The sequence below is a fragment of the Tupaia chinensis genome, unplaced genomic scaffold (genome assembly GCF_000334495.1).
Source record: "Tupaia chinensis unplaced genomic scaffold, TupChi_1.0 Scaffold141943_1, whole genome shotgun sequence".
In the NCBI taxonomy this organism is placed as follows: Eukaryota; Metazoa; Chordata; class Mammalia; order Scandentia; family Tupaiidae; genus Tupaia; species Tupaia belangeri.
This window is the reverse complement of record NW_006201797.1, coordinates 777,286-791,730: the sequence shown is the minus strand read 5'-3', so window position 1 is coordinate 791,730 and position 14,445 is coordinate 777,286. Positions and strand designations below refer to the sequence as shown.

At 43.0% G+C, this 14,445-nt stretch overlaps 1 protein-coding gene across 1 annotated transcript in view; it reads left to right on the top strand.

Annotated features, from left to right (window-relative positions):
- PIERCE2 (piercer of microtubule wall 2) overlaps nt 1–13,987 on the top strand; it is an 18,023-nt gene extending 4,036 nt beyond the window's left edge. Inside the window, exon 2 of the mRNA XM_006163290.3 lies at nt 13,585–13,987. Coding sequence (XP_006163352.1) covers nt 13,585–13,926 — 342 coding nt within the window. The 3' untranslated portion in view covers nt 13,927–13,987. The remainder of the gene's footprint in view (nt 1–13,584) is intronic.
- Nucleotides 13,988–14,445: the final 458 nt, after the last annotated feature.

The following is a 14,445-nucleotide window of genomic DNA, read 5'->3' as shown; positions in this document are numbered from 1 at the left end:
CACGCTCTGTCTCTGTCTGGCGAGTGCACACGACCTATAGCAAAAACCTCTAAAAAAAAAAAAAAAATACTGGGGGACCAGCAGTTGGTGTAATGGCTATGTCACTGGGCTCTCATGTAGTCAACTGCGGTTCGAGTCCTGGACACAGTGGCTTAAACTCATGCCAGGTGCATGCGCGTATGTGCCCAAGATCCCGAGAGGTGACCGGAGGAGAAGGGATTATGGCATGGCAACTTCCCCTGGGGGTGATTTCTCGCTTTTTGTCTCTGTCTCTCTCTGTCTTTCTGGTGAGCACATGCACCCTATAGCAACCCCCTCTCCAAAAAAAAGGGTTATAAATACTGGGTTGTCAGAAAAGTCATGCTGCATTTTTGCATAGAAAAAAAAAATAAGTTATGACTTTTCCAACAACCTAATAGTGAGTATCAGTGGGTCAGCTAGTTAAGATGGCTGGATCTCTCATGACCAACTCCATGGTTTGAGTCCCCAACCCCATAGTTTGAGAAACAAACTGAGTGCATGTGTCCAAAATCTTTTTTTTTTTTGAAGAGGTTTTTGCTATAAGGGCACGTGCGCTCGCCAGACAGACAGAGAGAGACAGAGAGACAGAAAGCGAGAAATCACCCCCCAGGGGGGGATGGCCACGCCGCAATCCCTTCTCCTCCATTCTCCTCTCGGGATCTTGGGCACGCACGCACACGTGCCTGGCATGAATTTAAGCCACCGGGTCCGGGACACGAACCGCGGTCGACTACATGGGAGTCCAGGGACATAGCCATTACGCTAACTGCTGGTCCCAGTGCCCTAAATCTTGAACAGAGGGAGAATCGGAGGCAAAAGGATTGTGGACTGATCATAACCCCCATGATGGATGCGTTCTCAGTTTTTCATTTTCTCTCACTCTTCAGTGAGTGCATGTGCCCTCTGGCAAATTAAAAAAAAAAAGTGAATATTAATAAAGTGTTATTAACCTGCAAATTCAGAACTGAATTGTGGAATATCAGCTTTATATAAGATAAACCTCCAAAAAATGGTGAAAATTGCTTCTGTTTCTATAGCAATTTATTGTTTACATACAATTTTCTTTGATTTAATGTCAACCACCATAGGAACTATGGCAGTTTTGTTTTGTTTTTTTTTACCAGTTTTACAGGTAATATACACAATGGTGAAATGATAAACGATTTTTAAAAGATCTCACACTCAGGACCAGCAGTTAGCATAATGGCTATGTTGCTGGACTCCCACGTAGTCGATCACGGTTTGCGTCCCGGACCCGGTAGCTTAAACTCACGCCGGGCGTGTATGCGTGCGTGCCCAAGATCCCTAGAGGAGAATGGAGGAGAAGGGATTGCGGCATAGCCATCCCCCCTGGTGGCTGATTTCTCGCTTTCTATCTCTCTGTCTCTCTCTGTCTGTCTGGCGAGCGCATGCGCCCTATAGCAAAAACCTCTCCAAAAAAAAAAAGATCTCACACTCATGAATGACAAGTTTACTAGAGTTTTTTTGTTTATTTACTAGAGTCTTGAATATGATTATAATGCATATACATATTCTGATGTGTAATTCAGTCTTAAAAGGTCACAGTTACTGGGCAAGGCGGCAGGTGGGGGTCGGCAGGTGGTGTGGTGTTTAAAAGATGCTGGACTCCCACATGGCTGACCGAGGTTTGAGGCCGGGACTTGCCAACCTGCTTTTTCACTCTCTCTCTCTCTCTCTCTCTCACTCTCTCACTCTCTCACTCTCTCACTCTCTCACTTGTTCCTTTCTGGTCAGATTAAAAATAAATAAAGTTTAAAAAAAATTAAAAAAAGAGAAAAGGTCACAGAAGGACTGGATGGTGGCATAGCAGTAAAACATGACACTCCGTGAAGCTTACTCACATGGGAGATTCTAGACCCACGTCTACAGACATCCTTAAGTACACTGCCAGGCACATAAGTGCTGGTGATCCAAGGCTGACTGAGAAGAGGGGTGAACTGAAGCATCAAGACCCTCTTACAGAGATTCTCTCTCTCATCTTTCTCTTTCTTAGAAGAACTACATAAATACAACTTAGAGAAAAAAGTTAGGGGTCAGCAGGTGGCATGGAGGTTAAGGCAGCTGGATCCCACATGGCAAGCTGTGCAGTTCAAGCCCCAGATCCAGCGGCTTGAAAAACACATTAGGTGCATATGCATGCGTATCAAACTTCCAAGAGCAGTATGAAGAAAGGATTACTACTCTCTCTATATATGTATGTCTCCAGCAAGGAAATGCATCCTATAGCAAAAACTAAAAAGAAAAAGTTAGTGTTTTCTGATCCACCATCTGCGGTGGGACTGCCACCAAAATGAAGATTTTCCTAAAATACCTTACAGGGAAAACCAGAAAAGACCCTGCACACATGCTCCTTCCTTTGCAGCCTCGGCCCTGACCTTGCAGCCACTGCAATGTTGTTGTCTAAGAACTAGATTGCCATTTATGAACAACTCCTTTCTAAGGAAGGGAGTGTTGGTGGGCAAAAAGGATGTCTGGGGACCAGCACTTAGCGTAATGGCTATGTCGCTGAACTCCCATGTAGCTGACCGTGGTTTGAGTCCTGAACCTGGTGACTTAAACTCACGCCAGGCACGTGTGCGTGTGTGCCCAAGGTGCCGAGAGGAGAATGGAGAAGGGATTGCGGTGTGGCCATCCCCCCTGGGGGGTGATTTCTTGCTTTCTGTCTCTCTGTATCTCTGGCAAGAGTATGCACCTTATAGCAAAAACCTCTCCAAAAAAAAAAAAAAAAAGGATGTCTGTATGTCCAAGCACCCGGACCTGGCTGATAAGAATGTGCCCAACCTTCATGCCCACATCATGAAAGCCATGCAGTGTTGTAAGTCTTGAGGCTATGTGAAGGAGCAGTTTGCCTGGAGACATTTCTACTGGTACCTTACAATGAGGGTATCCAGTATCTGCCCCAAGGTTGTGCCTGCCACCCTGTGCTGAAGGCGTCCTGAGACTGGCAGGCCTTGACGCATAGGTCTGGAGGGCAAGCAGCCTGCCAGACTCACAAGAGAAGCTGACAGAGACACCTATAGACAGAGTGCTATGTCCCTTGGTGCAGACAAGAAAGCGGAGGCTGGGGCTGGGTCAGCACCGAATTCCAGTTTAGAGGTGGATTTTTTAGGTGGGGAATGGGGGGAGGTTTTTGCTATAGGGCGCGTGCACTTGCCAGAAAGACAGAGACAGAGACAGAAAGCAAGAAATCACCCCCTCAGGGGGAATGACCATGCCGCAATCCCTTCTCCTCCGTTCTCGGGAGCATGGGCACACACGCACACAGGCCCAGTATAAGTTTAAGCCACCGGGTCCAGGACTCGAACCACAGTCAACTACGTGGAAGTCCAGCAACAGAGCCATTACACCAACTGCTGGTCCCTAGAGGTAGATTTGGGCTGGTTGTGGATGTGGCAAGCCACCTCAATAAAGTTGGAGAAGATTATAAACTTGTAGCCAGAAAAATGTAAACAAAGAAACAAAACAGTACGGGGGTGGGGGTGGGGGTGTCAGCAATGTGGTGCTGGAGATTTTATGGCCAGCCATTTTGACAGACATTACTGTGGCAAATATCTGACTTACTGCTTCAAAAACCAGAAGCCAAGTAATTGTTTATGAGTTAAAAGAAATGAACTAGCCTTTAAAAAAAAGTTAGTTTACAGTACCCTGCCAAACACTGTTAGGTTATAGTAGAATAATATTGTAATAAATATAATGAGAGAATTTCTGATCTGGATGGGAGTTACTAGTCCAGAGGTTGCCAAGACACTGGGCCCAGTCATGTTTTAGATTGGTCCAGGAACGACCCTGAGTCTCCTATGCAGCTCCATCTTCCTGCAGCAGTACCCTACCACCTATGCCAGGACGAATGGGCCAGGTTTTTAACTCCCAAAATTATTTGGTTATGTGAACACCACAGTCTATTAAAGAGTTTTTTCCACAAGTAAATACACATTCCTTGATGCTTTTCAAATACCTTATCTTAATTTCCTGTTGCTACGTTTAGAGAATGCTGATATTTGAAATCTCAGATTAGGAAATAAAACTAATCCATTTCCTTTGTTTTATATTTATAGACGAGGAACTTGAATCCTTGTAAAATAATTTCATCAAAGTCACACTGCTATTATCAATGCCAATATTAGAATCCAGAACTAGTGACACTTAATTTGTACTTTTCATAACTCTTAGAGCAGGAGGTATACAAATAAAACAAGTTCCCCAATTAATCTGCTTTACATGGTTTTATATTAATCCATACAGCCATTATCATTACCGGGTTCTAAGGCCCTCTCTCTCTCTGAGCCCCCTCACTCCTCAGCCTGCCTCCCCAAAGCCTCTTTAACTCCTGGCCACAAAAAAGCCACAGTTCCATAACAAGTGTATAACCCAGAACTCGCAAAGCACAGTCCAGGGTCCCACAGCATGACCATCACTAGAACTCTGTTAGAAAGCCAGAATCTTGGACCCACTCCAGAGGCTGCCAGTAATCTACCTAATCTACCTTTAACAGTTCCTGGGTATTTCTTTCTCTCTCTCTCTTTTTTTTTTCCCCAATATTTTATTTAACTTTTTATTTTTTTGGAGAGGTTTTTGCTATAGGGCGCGTGCAGTCACCAGAAAGAGACAGACAGAAGGCAAGAATTCACCCACAGGGGTATGGCCACGCTGCAATCCCTTCTCCTCCATTCTCCTCTCAGGATCTTGGGCACGCACACCCCTGCGGCTGGGACTGGGACTCGAACCACAGTCGACTACATGGGAGTCCAGCGACATAGCCATTACGCTAACTACTGGTCCCTTAACTTTTTATTTACTTATTTATTCACTTAAATTTTACTAGAGAGGGATAGAGTGAGAGAGAGGGAAAGTGACAATGCAAGCTACCAGGCCCAGGACTCAAACCACGGTCAACCAAGTGGGAATCCAGTGCTCTTAACCACTGTGCCAACTGCTGGCCCCACCTGGGTATTTCATATGCACGTAAATGTACCCCCAAAAGTACTGCCCTTCAGAACACCACTTCAATAGTGAAAGGACATCTAGTTTCAGATAACATCAGTGTTGTTAGTAGGTAGCAAGATACTCTGCTTAGATTCTGTATCTAATTAGCAAGGTCAAAGGTAGAAGAAGGTCTCAGAGGTATGTGAGTCAGTGTTACCTAGGGTTTCAAACAAGAACTGACCTGTGAGGAGATTTTTTTCTGGAGGCAAAAGATTAAAAACTCTCAGTTTAAGATACCAAGACAATGAGGCCAGGAGGTTGTGTGGTGGCTAGGGCGCTGGACTCCCACATGTCTAACCACGGTTCAAGTCCTGGACCTGGTAGCTTGCTTTCTCACTTTCACCCTCTCTCTTTCTGTCTTACTCTGATGACTATAGCAAGTTAAAACACAATAAACAAAATTAAATAATTATTTTTTAAAAAGATATCAGGACAACAGAATAGTTACTGAACACTTCAAATCTTTGTGATTACAGTGTCTATTTGTGTTAGATTGTTAGAGGACACATGCCCTCACCAGAGAGAGAAAGTGAGACCAAGTGTTCCCTGCTGGGGCATAATCATGCCGTCATCCTTTTTTGTCCATGTCCCCACCCCATCAGGGTTTTGAGCATGCACATAAATGCACCCAGAGTGTTTTTCAAGGTTCCTGAACAAGGATTCAATTTGATTTCTTTTTTCAGTGTTGTTGTTGTTGTTTTTTCCTTTTTATTTTTTGTCATAGGGCACGTGTACTTGCCAGAGAGAAAAAGAGAGACAGTGAGAAGGAAAGTGAGAAATCACTCCAGGGAGTGGGGATAACCACATTGTAATCCTTTCTCCTGCATCCTCCTCCTGGGATTTTAGGTATACACACACACATATGCCTGGTGTGTTTCAAACTGCCAGATTTGGGACTCAAATCTCAGTTCAGCCATATGGGAGTCCAGAGCCTTAACCACTTCACCACCTGCTGGCCCCTCAATTTCTTTCTTTCTTTCCTTTTGAAGAGAGTTTTCTTTTTAAAAATTATTATTTTTTATTTAATTTTATTTATTCATTCATTTACTTTCTTTTAATTTGACCAGAAAAAGACACAGAGAGAGAGGGAAAATGAGAAAGCAAGCCACCAGGTCCAGGACTCAAACCATGGTCGACCATGTGGGAGTGTCCAGCACCTTAGCCACCATGCCACCTGCTGGTCCCATCTCTTTGTCTATGTTTTAAATGATACCATACTATCTTGATTACTATAACTTTATAGTATGTCTTGAAATCAGGTACTGTATGGTATCATGTCTCTCTTTTTCTCTCTCTGGCAAACACACGTGCCCTATGAAAAAAAACTAAAAAGGAAAAAAAAAAAAACACTGAAAAAAAGAAACAAGTCCTTGTTCAGGAATAGGAGGAGGAGAAAATATAAAACTAGCAGTTCTATCTCAGAGGGGACTTCAAAAACCAGACAGTGTCACAGCCTTAGTGTGATGCTCTGAGAATCTGACCCACATGAGGAAGTTCTAGGTTCCTGTTCTAAGACTTCCCCTGAATATGTCAGGTGTGTACTTGGCCACTGTCCAGGCTGGCTGGAGCTGGGAGTGGACTGAGGTATGACAGACCTACTGGAGGGTACTTTCTCTCTCTCGCTCACTCATGGAAGAAAAAGAAAGGGAATGAGGGAAGAAAAGAAGGAACTAACTTAAAAAGAGTTAATGGGGAAAAAATAGAAATGATAAAAATAAGCAAAAAAAAATAAGGCCCAGGCCTTCACCTGTGGCCACTGGTTAAACGCTGTACACAGGGAGCCAGATCCCTTAAGTCCAATTTGGATTTTAATCCTAGCACTGGCAGCTGGAAAACCATTCCTGGTACTTGTGCATAAGCCCCACATCCTCATGGGAAGAACAAATGGAAGAAGAGGGATTATAATGTTACCATACCCCATTTGCAGGAGTGCTTTCTTTTTCTCTCCACCAAGTGCATACACCCTGGCAATGTAATGTAACCCTGGCAGTGTTCAATGTAATGTATGGATTACAAACAACCTAAATATGAATTTTTTCTATTTTTTAGTTTTTGCTATAGGGTGCATGCACTTGCCAGGGAAAAAGCAGCAAGAGACAGAGAGAGAGAGAGAGAGAGAGAGAAATCACCCTCCAGGGGGCATAGCCACACCGCAATCCCTTTTCCTCCGTTTTCCTCTCAGGATTTTGGGCACACACACACACCCCACCTACCCAGTGTGATTTTCAAGCTGGTGGGTTCAAGACTCAAACTAGAGTCAGCCATGTGGGATCCAGCCACCTTAACCTCTGCACCATATGGCTGGCCCAAATATAAGTATTGTTTATGTATCATCTTAGTCTCTTGTACAGAAAACTATATATCCCAATTTCCCAGACTGGTGGTATAGTTGATAGCATATTGAACCATAATGCTGGGAGCCACATGGCCAACTAACTATACAGGTTTCAGGTCCCTAGGTCAGATGAAAACATACCAACTGCCATGTGTACATGCCTCAAACCTGACACATGCTGAAGGCCCAGCAAAAAAGGAATCTGCTTAATAAGACCCTACCAAGGGTCTCACTCCCCTCCATCTCTCTCTCTAGTGCACATGTACATTCTATCATGAATAAAACTTTAAAAAATAAATTATAGATATGAACTTTATTTCTGAACATAGGCTCTATGAAGTTCAAGACACGTACATGATTACAATACCAGATATTTAGTCCATCCTTTTAGAGGGTACAGGGACCAGCAGGTGTTGTGGTGGTTAAAACACGGGACACTCCCACATGGCCGGCCACAGTTCGAGTACCGAATCCGGTGGCTTACTTTCTCACTTTCTCTCTCTCTAGTCAAATTAAAATAAATGAATGAGTAATTAAAATTAAATAAGCAATTCTTTAAAAAAATATCAGGGTTCTGAGAACTTAACTATGTCAGTGTGTGTGTGTGTTTTAACTGAGGAAAATGTGTAGCATTACAGATTCTTTTTAAACAATTAATTAGGTGTCAGCAGGTGACATGGTGGTTGAGGGCATTGGACTCCCATATTGCCGACTGTGGTTTGAGTCTAGACCCTACAGCTTGCTTTCTTGCTCTCTCTCTCTCTCTCTCTCTCTGTCTTTCTCTGGTAAAATTGAAAATAACAAATGAAATTAAATAAATAAATGAATAAATAATGTTTTTAAAAATTATTTAATTGTATTTAGTATTATTATAATTATTTTTAATTTGCTATAGGGCACACATGCTCAACAGAGAGAGACAGAGAGAGGAAAAGTGAGAAAGCAAGCTGCTAGGTCTGGTACTCAAACCACAGTGAACCATGAGGGGTGGAGACCCATCACCATGCCGCTACCTGACAGCTCTAAAAATTTTTTAAGATAATGTAGCAAAGAAGTCAGGTAAGGGGAACCAGCAGTTAGCGTAATGGCTATGTCACTGGACTCCCACGTAGTCGACCGCGGTTAGCATCCCGGACCAGGTGGCTTAAAACTCACGCCGAGCGCGTGTGCGTGCGTGTCCAAGATTCCAAGAGGAGGATGGAGGAGAAGGGATTGCAGCGTGACCATCCCCTCTGGGGGGGGGGGGGGGTGAGTTCTCACTTTCTGTCTCTATGTCTCTCTCTGTCTGTCTGGCGAGTGCACGCGCCCTATAGCAAAAATCTCTCCAAAAAAAAAAAAAAAAGTCAGGGGTGCCTAATGAGTTCTCATCAAAACTCCCACCAGATGGCCCTTGTTTGATGAGAATGAACAGGAGCCTTGTTGTGGTGGAAGACTGCAAAGAAGTTGGGAGTTTTCCAGGGTGTTTTTCTGCAGAAAGATTTGGCTTTCTCAAAGCACTCTCCCAGTAAGCCGATGTTACTATTCTTTCTGAAGTCAGAAAGTCAACAAGCAACATGACTTGAGCATTCTAAAAAAATTTGTTGCCATAACCTTTGCCCTTAACTGGTCCACTTCTGTTTTGACTAGACAACTTCTACTTCTTGGTAGCTGTATTTCCTCAATAAGCAGAAGCCTCCCATATGGATTGTAAGTGGTTTACTGGGCCTAAAATATTATACAAAAGGAGTCTGACAGCCATGTGCTACTAGAATCACTCTCATATTCCATTCCTGGAAGAGGGAAGGACTACTTTGGGAACTTTGTTTCAGTCATAGTTACCTACCAAAGGGCCATGACCTCTTTGAACCAATCAGGACTGAACAAGATTGTAACTTTCATTTGCATAAGCAGATCAGAGTATGAACCTGGATGGAACCTTTCTGATAAAAGATGACCCTTCTGGCCACAGGTGGCATGGTTGTCAAGGTGCTGGATCCCACATGGCCAGCTCTTCAGTGCAAGTCTCAGACCCAGTGACCTGAAAAACATGCTGAGCACATGAGTATGCATGCCCAGAATTCCAAGAGGAGAATGGAGGAGGAGGAGGAGGGAAACATGCCCATCACTCCTAGGAAGTAATTTCTCACTTTTCCTCTCTCTCTCTCTCTGGGTAATGCACATGCCCTACAGCAAAAATCTTAAAAAAAAAAAAAAAAAAAAAAAAAAAAAAGGAGATAACCGTTCCTATGTTCCTTCAGAACATGTTTTTGGTTTGAGTCTCAGGCTATCTGTCCTTTGTAAACTGTTACCCAAATAAAGTCTCCTTTACTCTCCAAATTCATTTTCAGGGAATTACCTTGTTAACATAATCATTGCTGGTAAAGCCATCAAAGAAATGCTTCAGGATCTTGATCCCACTTTAAAATTTCCATTGAAAGCTCTGCTCTTGTTAGCAGCTGATCTGGGTACAAGAGTTTTGATACCCATTAAGCAGAAAATTTGTTCAACTTAAATTTTTCAGTCAGAATTGTATAAACTGAACCAGTTGAGATGTTTGTAGTGTTGGCTACTGTTTTCTGCTGCTAATTGTTGGGCCTCATCAGTTAAAGCATGAAAAAATTTAATTGTTTTCTTCTCAAATTGATATAGATGATCTATTGCTAAAGGTGTCATCTTCTTGTCCCTTTGTTTTTCTTTTTTAAATCTGACAGAGGGCATGTGTGCTCACAGGGGAGTGCTGGGGGCAAGAAAGCACTCTCCCTCATTCCCAGTGAGAAATGGTCACACTACAATGCCGTCTTCTCCATCTCACCCTCCTTTTAGGATTTCTGACATGCACACACACCCAGGCGGTTTTTAAGCCATTCGGTGCAGGATTTGAATCAGGCAGTCAACCATGTGGGATCTGGCTACCGTAACTACTATACCACAGGTGGGCCCCAGACTTTACTAAGAATAAAGCATGTTACATGCATGTGCTAGAATGTTGTATGCACTTTTGCATCTACTGTTTTTAATATCATTCCTTCGTTCCTCAAATAAATTGCTTATATATATTTTAAAAGGATTACCTATTCAACTTTTATGTATTGTTATTATTTTTTAATTTGACCAGAGAGAGAGGAAGTGAGAAAAAAAGCCACAGGTCTAGGACTTGAACCATGGTCAGCCATGTGGGAGTCTAGCACCTTAACCACCACGCCACTTGCCAGCCCTAATTGCTTATATCTTAAATATTTATTAAATACATTATACACACACACACATCTATATGGCAGTATTTAATTTATATACTAAACTGTAGTAAATGGCACCACCAACTAACCAAATCTTTGTCCAGAATCTTGAGAATCATCCTAAATCTGACCTTTGTTTTTTTTTTTTAATTATTTAATTTTATTTATTCACTTATTTGTTTTTATTTGACCAGAGAGAAGAAAAAGAAGAAAACAAGCCACCAGATCGGGAACTCAAACCATGGTCAGCCATGTGGGAGTGTCCAGCACCTTAACCACCATGCCACCTGCTGTCCCCATCTGACCCTCTTCATCACTACCCACATCCAATCAATCACTATTGCCTGTGAATTCTACTTTCAAAATATGTTTCTCATGTGTTTACTTATCTCCATCTCCATGTCACCACCACCAACAGTCACATGGACTACTGCAGGTCCTCTCCTTACCCCTGCAAGGCCCTGGCTGCAGTCAAAGGAATGTTACTAAAGATTGTTACATCCTGGTACATCTTTCCTTAAAAACCTTCAATAACTTTCTATTGCTTTTATGATATTCATATTTTGAACACTGTCAACAAAATCCTGCAAGATCTACCTTACTATTATCATCTCAAGATATTTTCACCGCTACTTACTTGATTTTGGCATGCCACCTGTATCTCATTTTTTTGGAAAGGTTTTCACTGTAGGGCACGTGCGCTCGCCAGACAGACAGAGAGAGACAGAGAGACAGAAAGCGAGAAATCACCCCCCAGGGGGGATGGTCATGCCGCAATCCCTTCTCTTCCATTCTCCTCTCAGGATCTTGGGCACGCATGCACACGCGCCTGACGTGAGTTTTAAGCCACTGGGTCCGGGACGCGAACCGCAGTCGACTACGCGGGAGTCCAGCGACATCCCATTATGCTAATTGCTGGTTCCCATCTCTTTTTTGAGAAAGAGATTTTTATTATAGGGCATATGTGCTCACTGAAGAGAGAGAGACAGAAAGCGAGAAATCACACACACACACCCCATGGAGGTTGGCCATGCCACCATCCCTTCTATTCCATTCTCCTCTTGGGATTATGGGCACACACACACATGTGCTGTCTTGAGTTTCAAGCTGCTGGGTCCAAGACTCTAACCAAAGTCGACCATGTGGGAGTCCAGTGCCTTAACCACTAAGGCGGCTTCCTCCTACTTCTTATCTTTTTGTAATTGCCAGAGGCACACGCATTAGCCAGAGAGGAAGAAAGATAAAGCCTCCCCAGGGACCAGCAGTTGGCATAATGGCTATGTCGCTGGATTCCCAGGTACTCGACCGCGGTTCGAGTCCTGGACCCAGTGCCTTAAACTCACACTGGGCACGTGTGCGTGCGTGAGTGCCCAAGATCCTAAGCAGAGAATGGAGGAGAAGGGATTGCAGCATGGCCATCCCCCTGGGGAGTGATTTCTCGCTTTCTTTCTCTGTGTCATTCTGGTGAGCACACGTGCCCTATAGCAAAAAACTCTCATAAATAAGAAGAGAAAGGAAAAAGCCTCCCAATGGGATATGGTCACAGGGCAGTCCCTCCTCCATTTCACCATCTTATCAGGATTTAGCGTATGTACATGCGCATATCCAGTATGTCTCCAAAGCTACTGGAGCCAGGTTCAAACCACTGTCCGCCTATGTGAGATCTGGTTTGCTTAACCACCAGGCTGAGGCCAGCCTATCCTAGCTTTATCTTTTCTTTCTTTTCCTTCCAGTCTTAGATTCAAATAAAATTTCACCGAAACAGCCATCCCTAGCATCCTACACTAAGTTAGAACCACAAGTATGTCTTCATAAATATTCTGCATTTTTTTCATTATAGCACTTACCTCAGTTGTAACTGTTCTGGTAGTTGTGTACTAATTTGTTTCATGGCTGTTCACCATAAGACTAAGACCCCTCTCTTATTCCTTTCTCACTGTAAAACTGAACTGTACTTCTTTTTCCAACTGTGATATAGTACAGATTTTCTCTAGATTTACATATGTTTTAATTCTCACCATTTTAGTACAGCATGTTTAAAAAGCTGGCCCAGCCTCTGTGCACAGCTGTTAAAATAGACCATCAAGGGACCAGCAGATGGCATAATGATTACATCACTGGGCTCCCATGTAGTCGACTGCTATTCAAGCCCTGGGCCCAGTGGCTTAAAACTCACGCCAGGCACATATGCGTGCATGCCCAAGATCCCAAGAGGAGACTGAAGGAGAAGGGATTGTGGTGTGATCTCTTGCTTTCTGTCCCTCTGTCTCTCTGTGTCTCTGGTTAGCACACACACCCTATAGCAAAAATCTCTCTCTAAAAAAAAAGAAAAAAAAATAGAACATGGAACTTGAAGCCACATGCCAACCATACTTCCCATCAGTACTCAGCCTGAAAACATGTTGGGTACTTGTGTGTGTTTCCAGAATCCTGGGGAACAAGAGGAAGGAATGCCATGTAGAAGATATTTCTCTCTCTCCCTCTCTCTCTCTCTCTTTCTCTTGTGTGTGCACATGCTCCATCATAAATTAAGGGGAAAAATCTCTTTAAGCATACTCTTTTTTTTTTTTTTTGAGAGGTTTTTGCTATAGGGCGCGTGCGCTCGCCAGACAGACAGAGAGAGACATAGAGACAGAAAGCGAGAAATCACCCCCCAGGGGGGATGGTCACGCCGTAATCCCTTCTCCTCCATTCTCCTCTCGGGATCTTGGGCACGCACGCACACGCACCTGGTGTGAGTTTTAAGCCACCGGGTCCGGGACGTGAACCGCGGTCGACTATGTGGGAGTCCAGCGACATAGCCATTACGCTAACTGCTGGTTCCCTTAAGCATACTCTTGACAAATCTGCTCCATACGGGTATATGCTATTTAATAGGTAGTCTTCATTGCCATCGAAATAGCAGGATTCCTGAAAAAGAATGTTGGATAGCACTAAGTTTAACTACTTTTTCCAGAATTTTATATTGAGAGTGATTTTATGATCAAGAATGATGTGCTTATTTTTTAGGATAAGAAGAATACTTCGGATTCAGACATGGAAATAAAACCTGAACAGCCACCTCCTTGTGTGAACCCCGGCAATCCAGTGTTTTCATGTATGTTGGACCCAAAGACACTCCACACAGCTACCTCACTATCAAAACCTCAGATGATTATGTACAAAACCAATTCAAGTCAATATGGAGAATTTTTACCTATGCCACAGTTTTTTCCCTGCAATTATACTCCAAAGGAGCAAATATTTACAAGCCATATCAGAGCAACTGGATTTTATCAAAATAACACTCTAAATACTGCATCTGACAGAACCAGAACCCTCGATTTTCCTAATTTTCAACATACTCTATGAGAAAACATTCTTTTGTATATTTAAAAGAAAATGTACTCAGAAAATGACGTTTAAATGTAAGGCTAGAATACCTAATTTAGAATATAAAAATATTTGAATCAATTAAAGAAATATCTTTAAGAAATAAAGCATGTGAACTGGTAACTAAAAGACAGCAACTTTCTTTTAAAATAATTATTTTGGGACCAGCAGTTAGCGTAATGGCTATGTTGCTGGACTCCCATGTAGTCGACCACGGTTTGAGTCCTAGATCCGGTAGCTTAAACTCAAGATGGGCGCATGTGCGTGTGTGCCCAAGATCCCGAGAGAATGGAAGAGAAGGGATTGCGGTATGGCCATCCTCCCTGGGGGGTGATTTCTCGCTTTCTGTCGTTCTGTCTCTCTCTTTCTGGCAAGTGCATGCACCCTATAGCAAAAACTCCCCCCCCCAAAAAAAAATTTTTTTTAATTTTATTTGTTATTATTTTGTTTTAACTTGACCAGAGAAAGACAGAGAAAGAAAGCAAAAGTGAGAAAGCA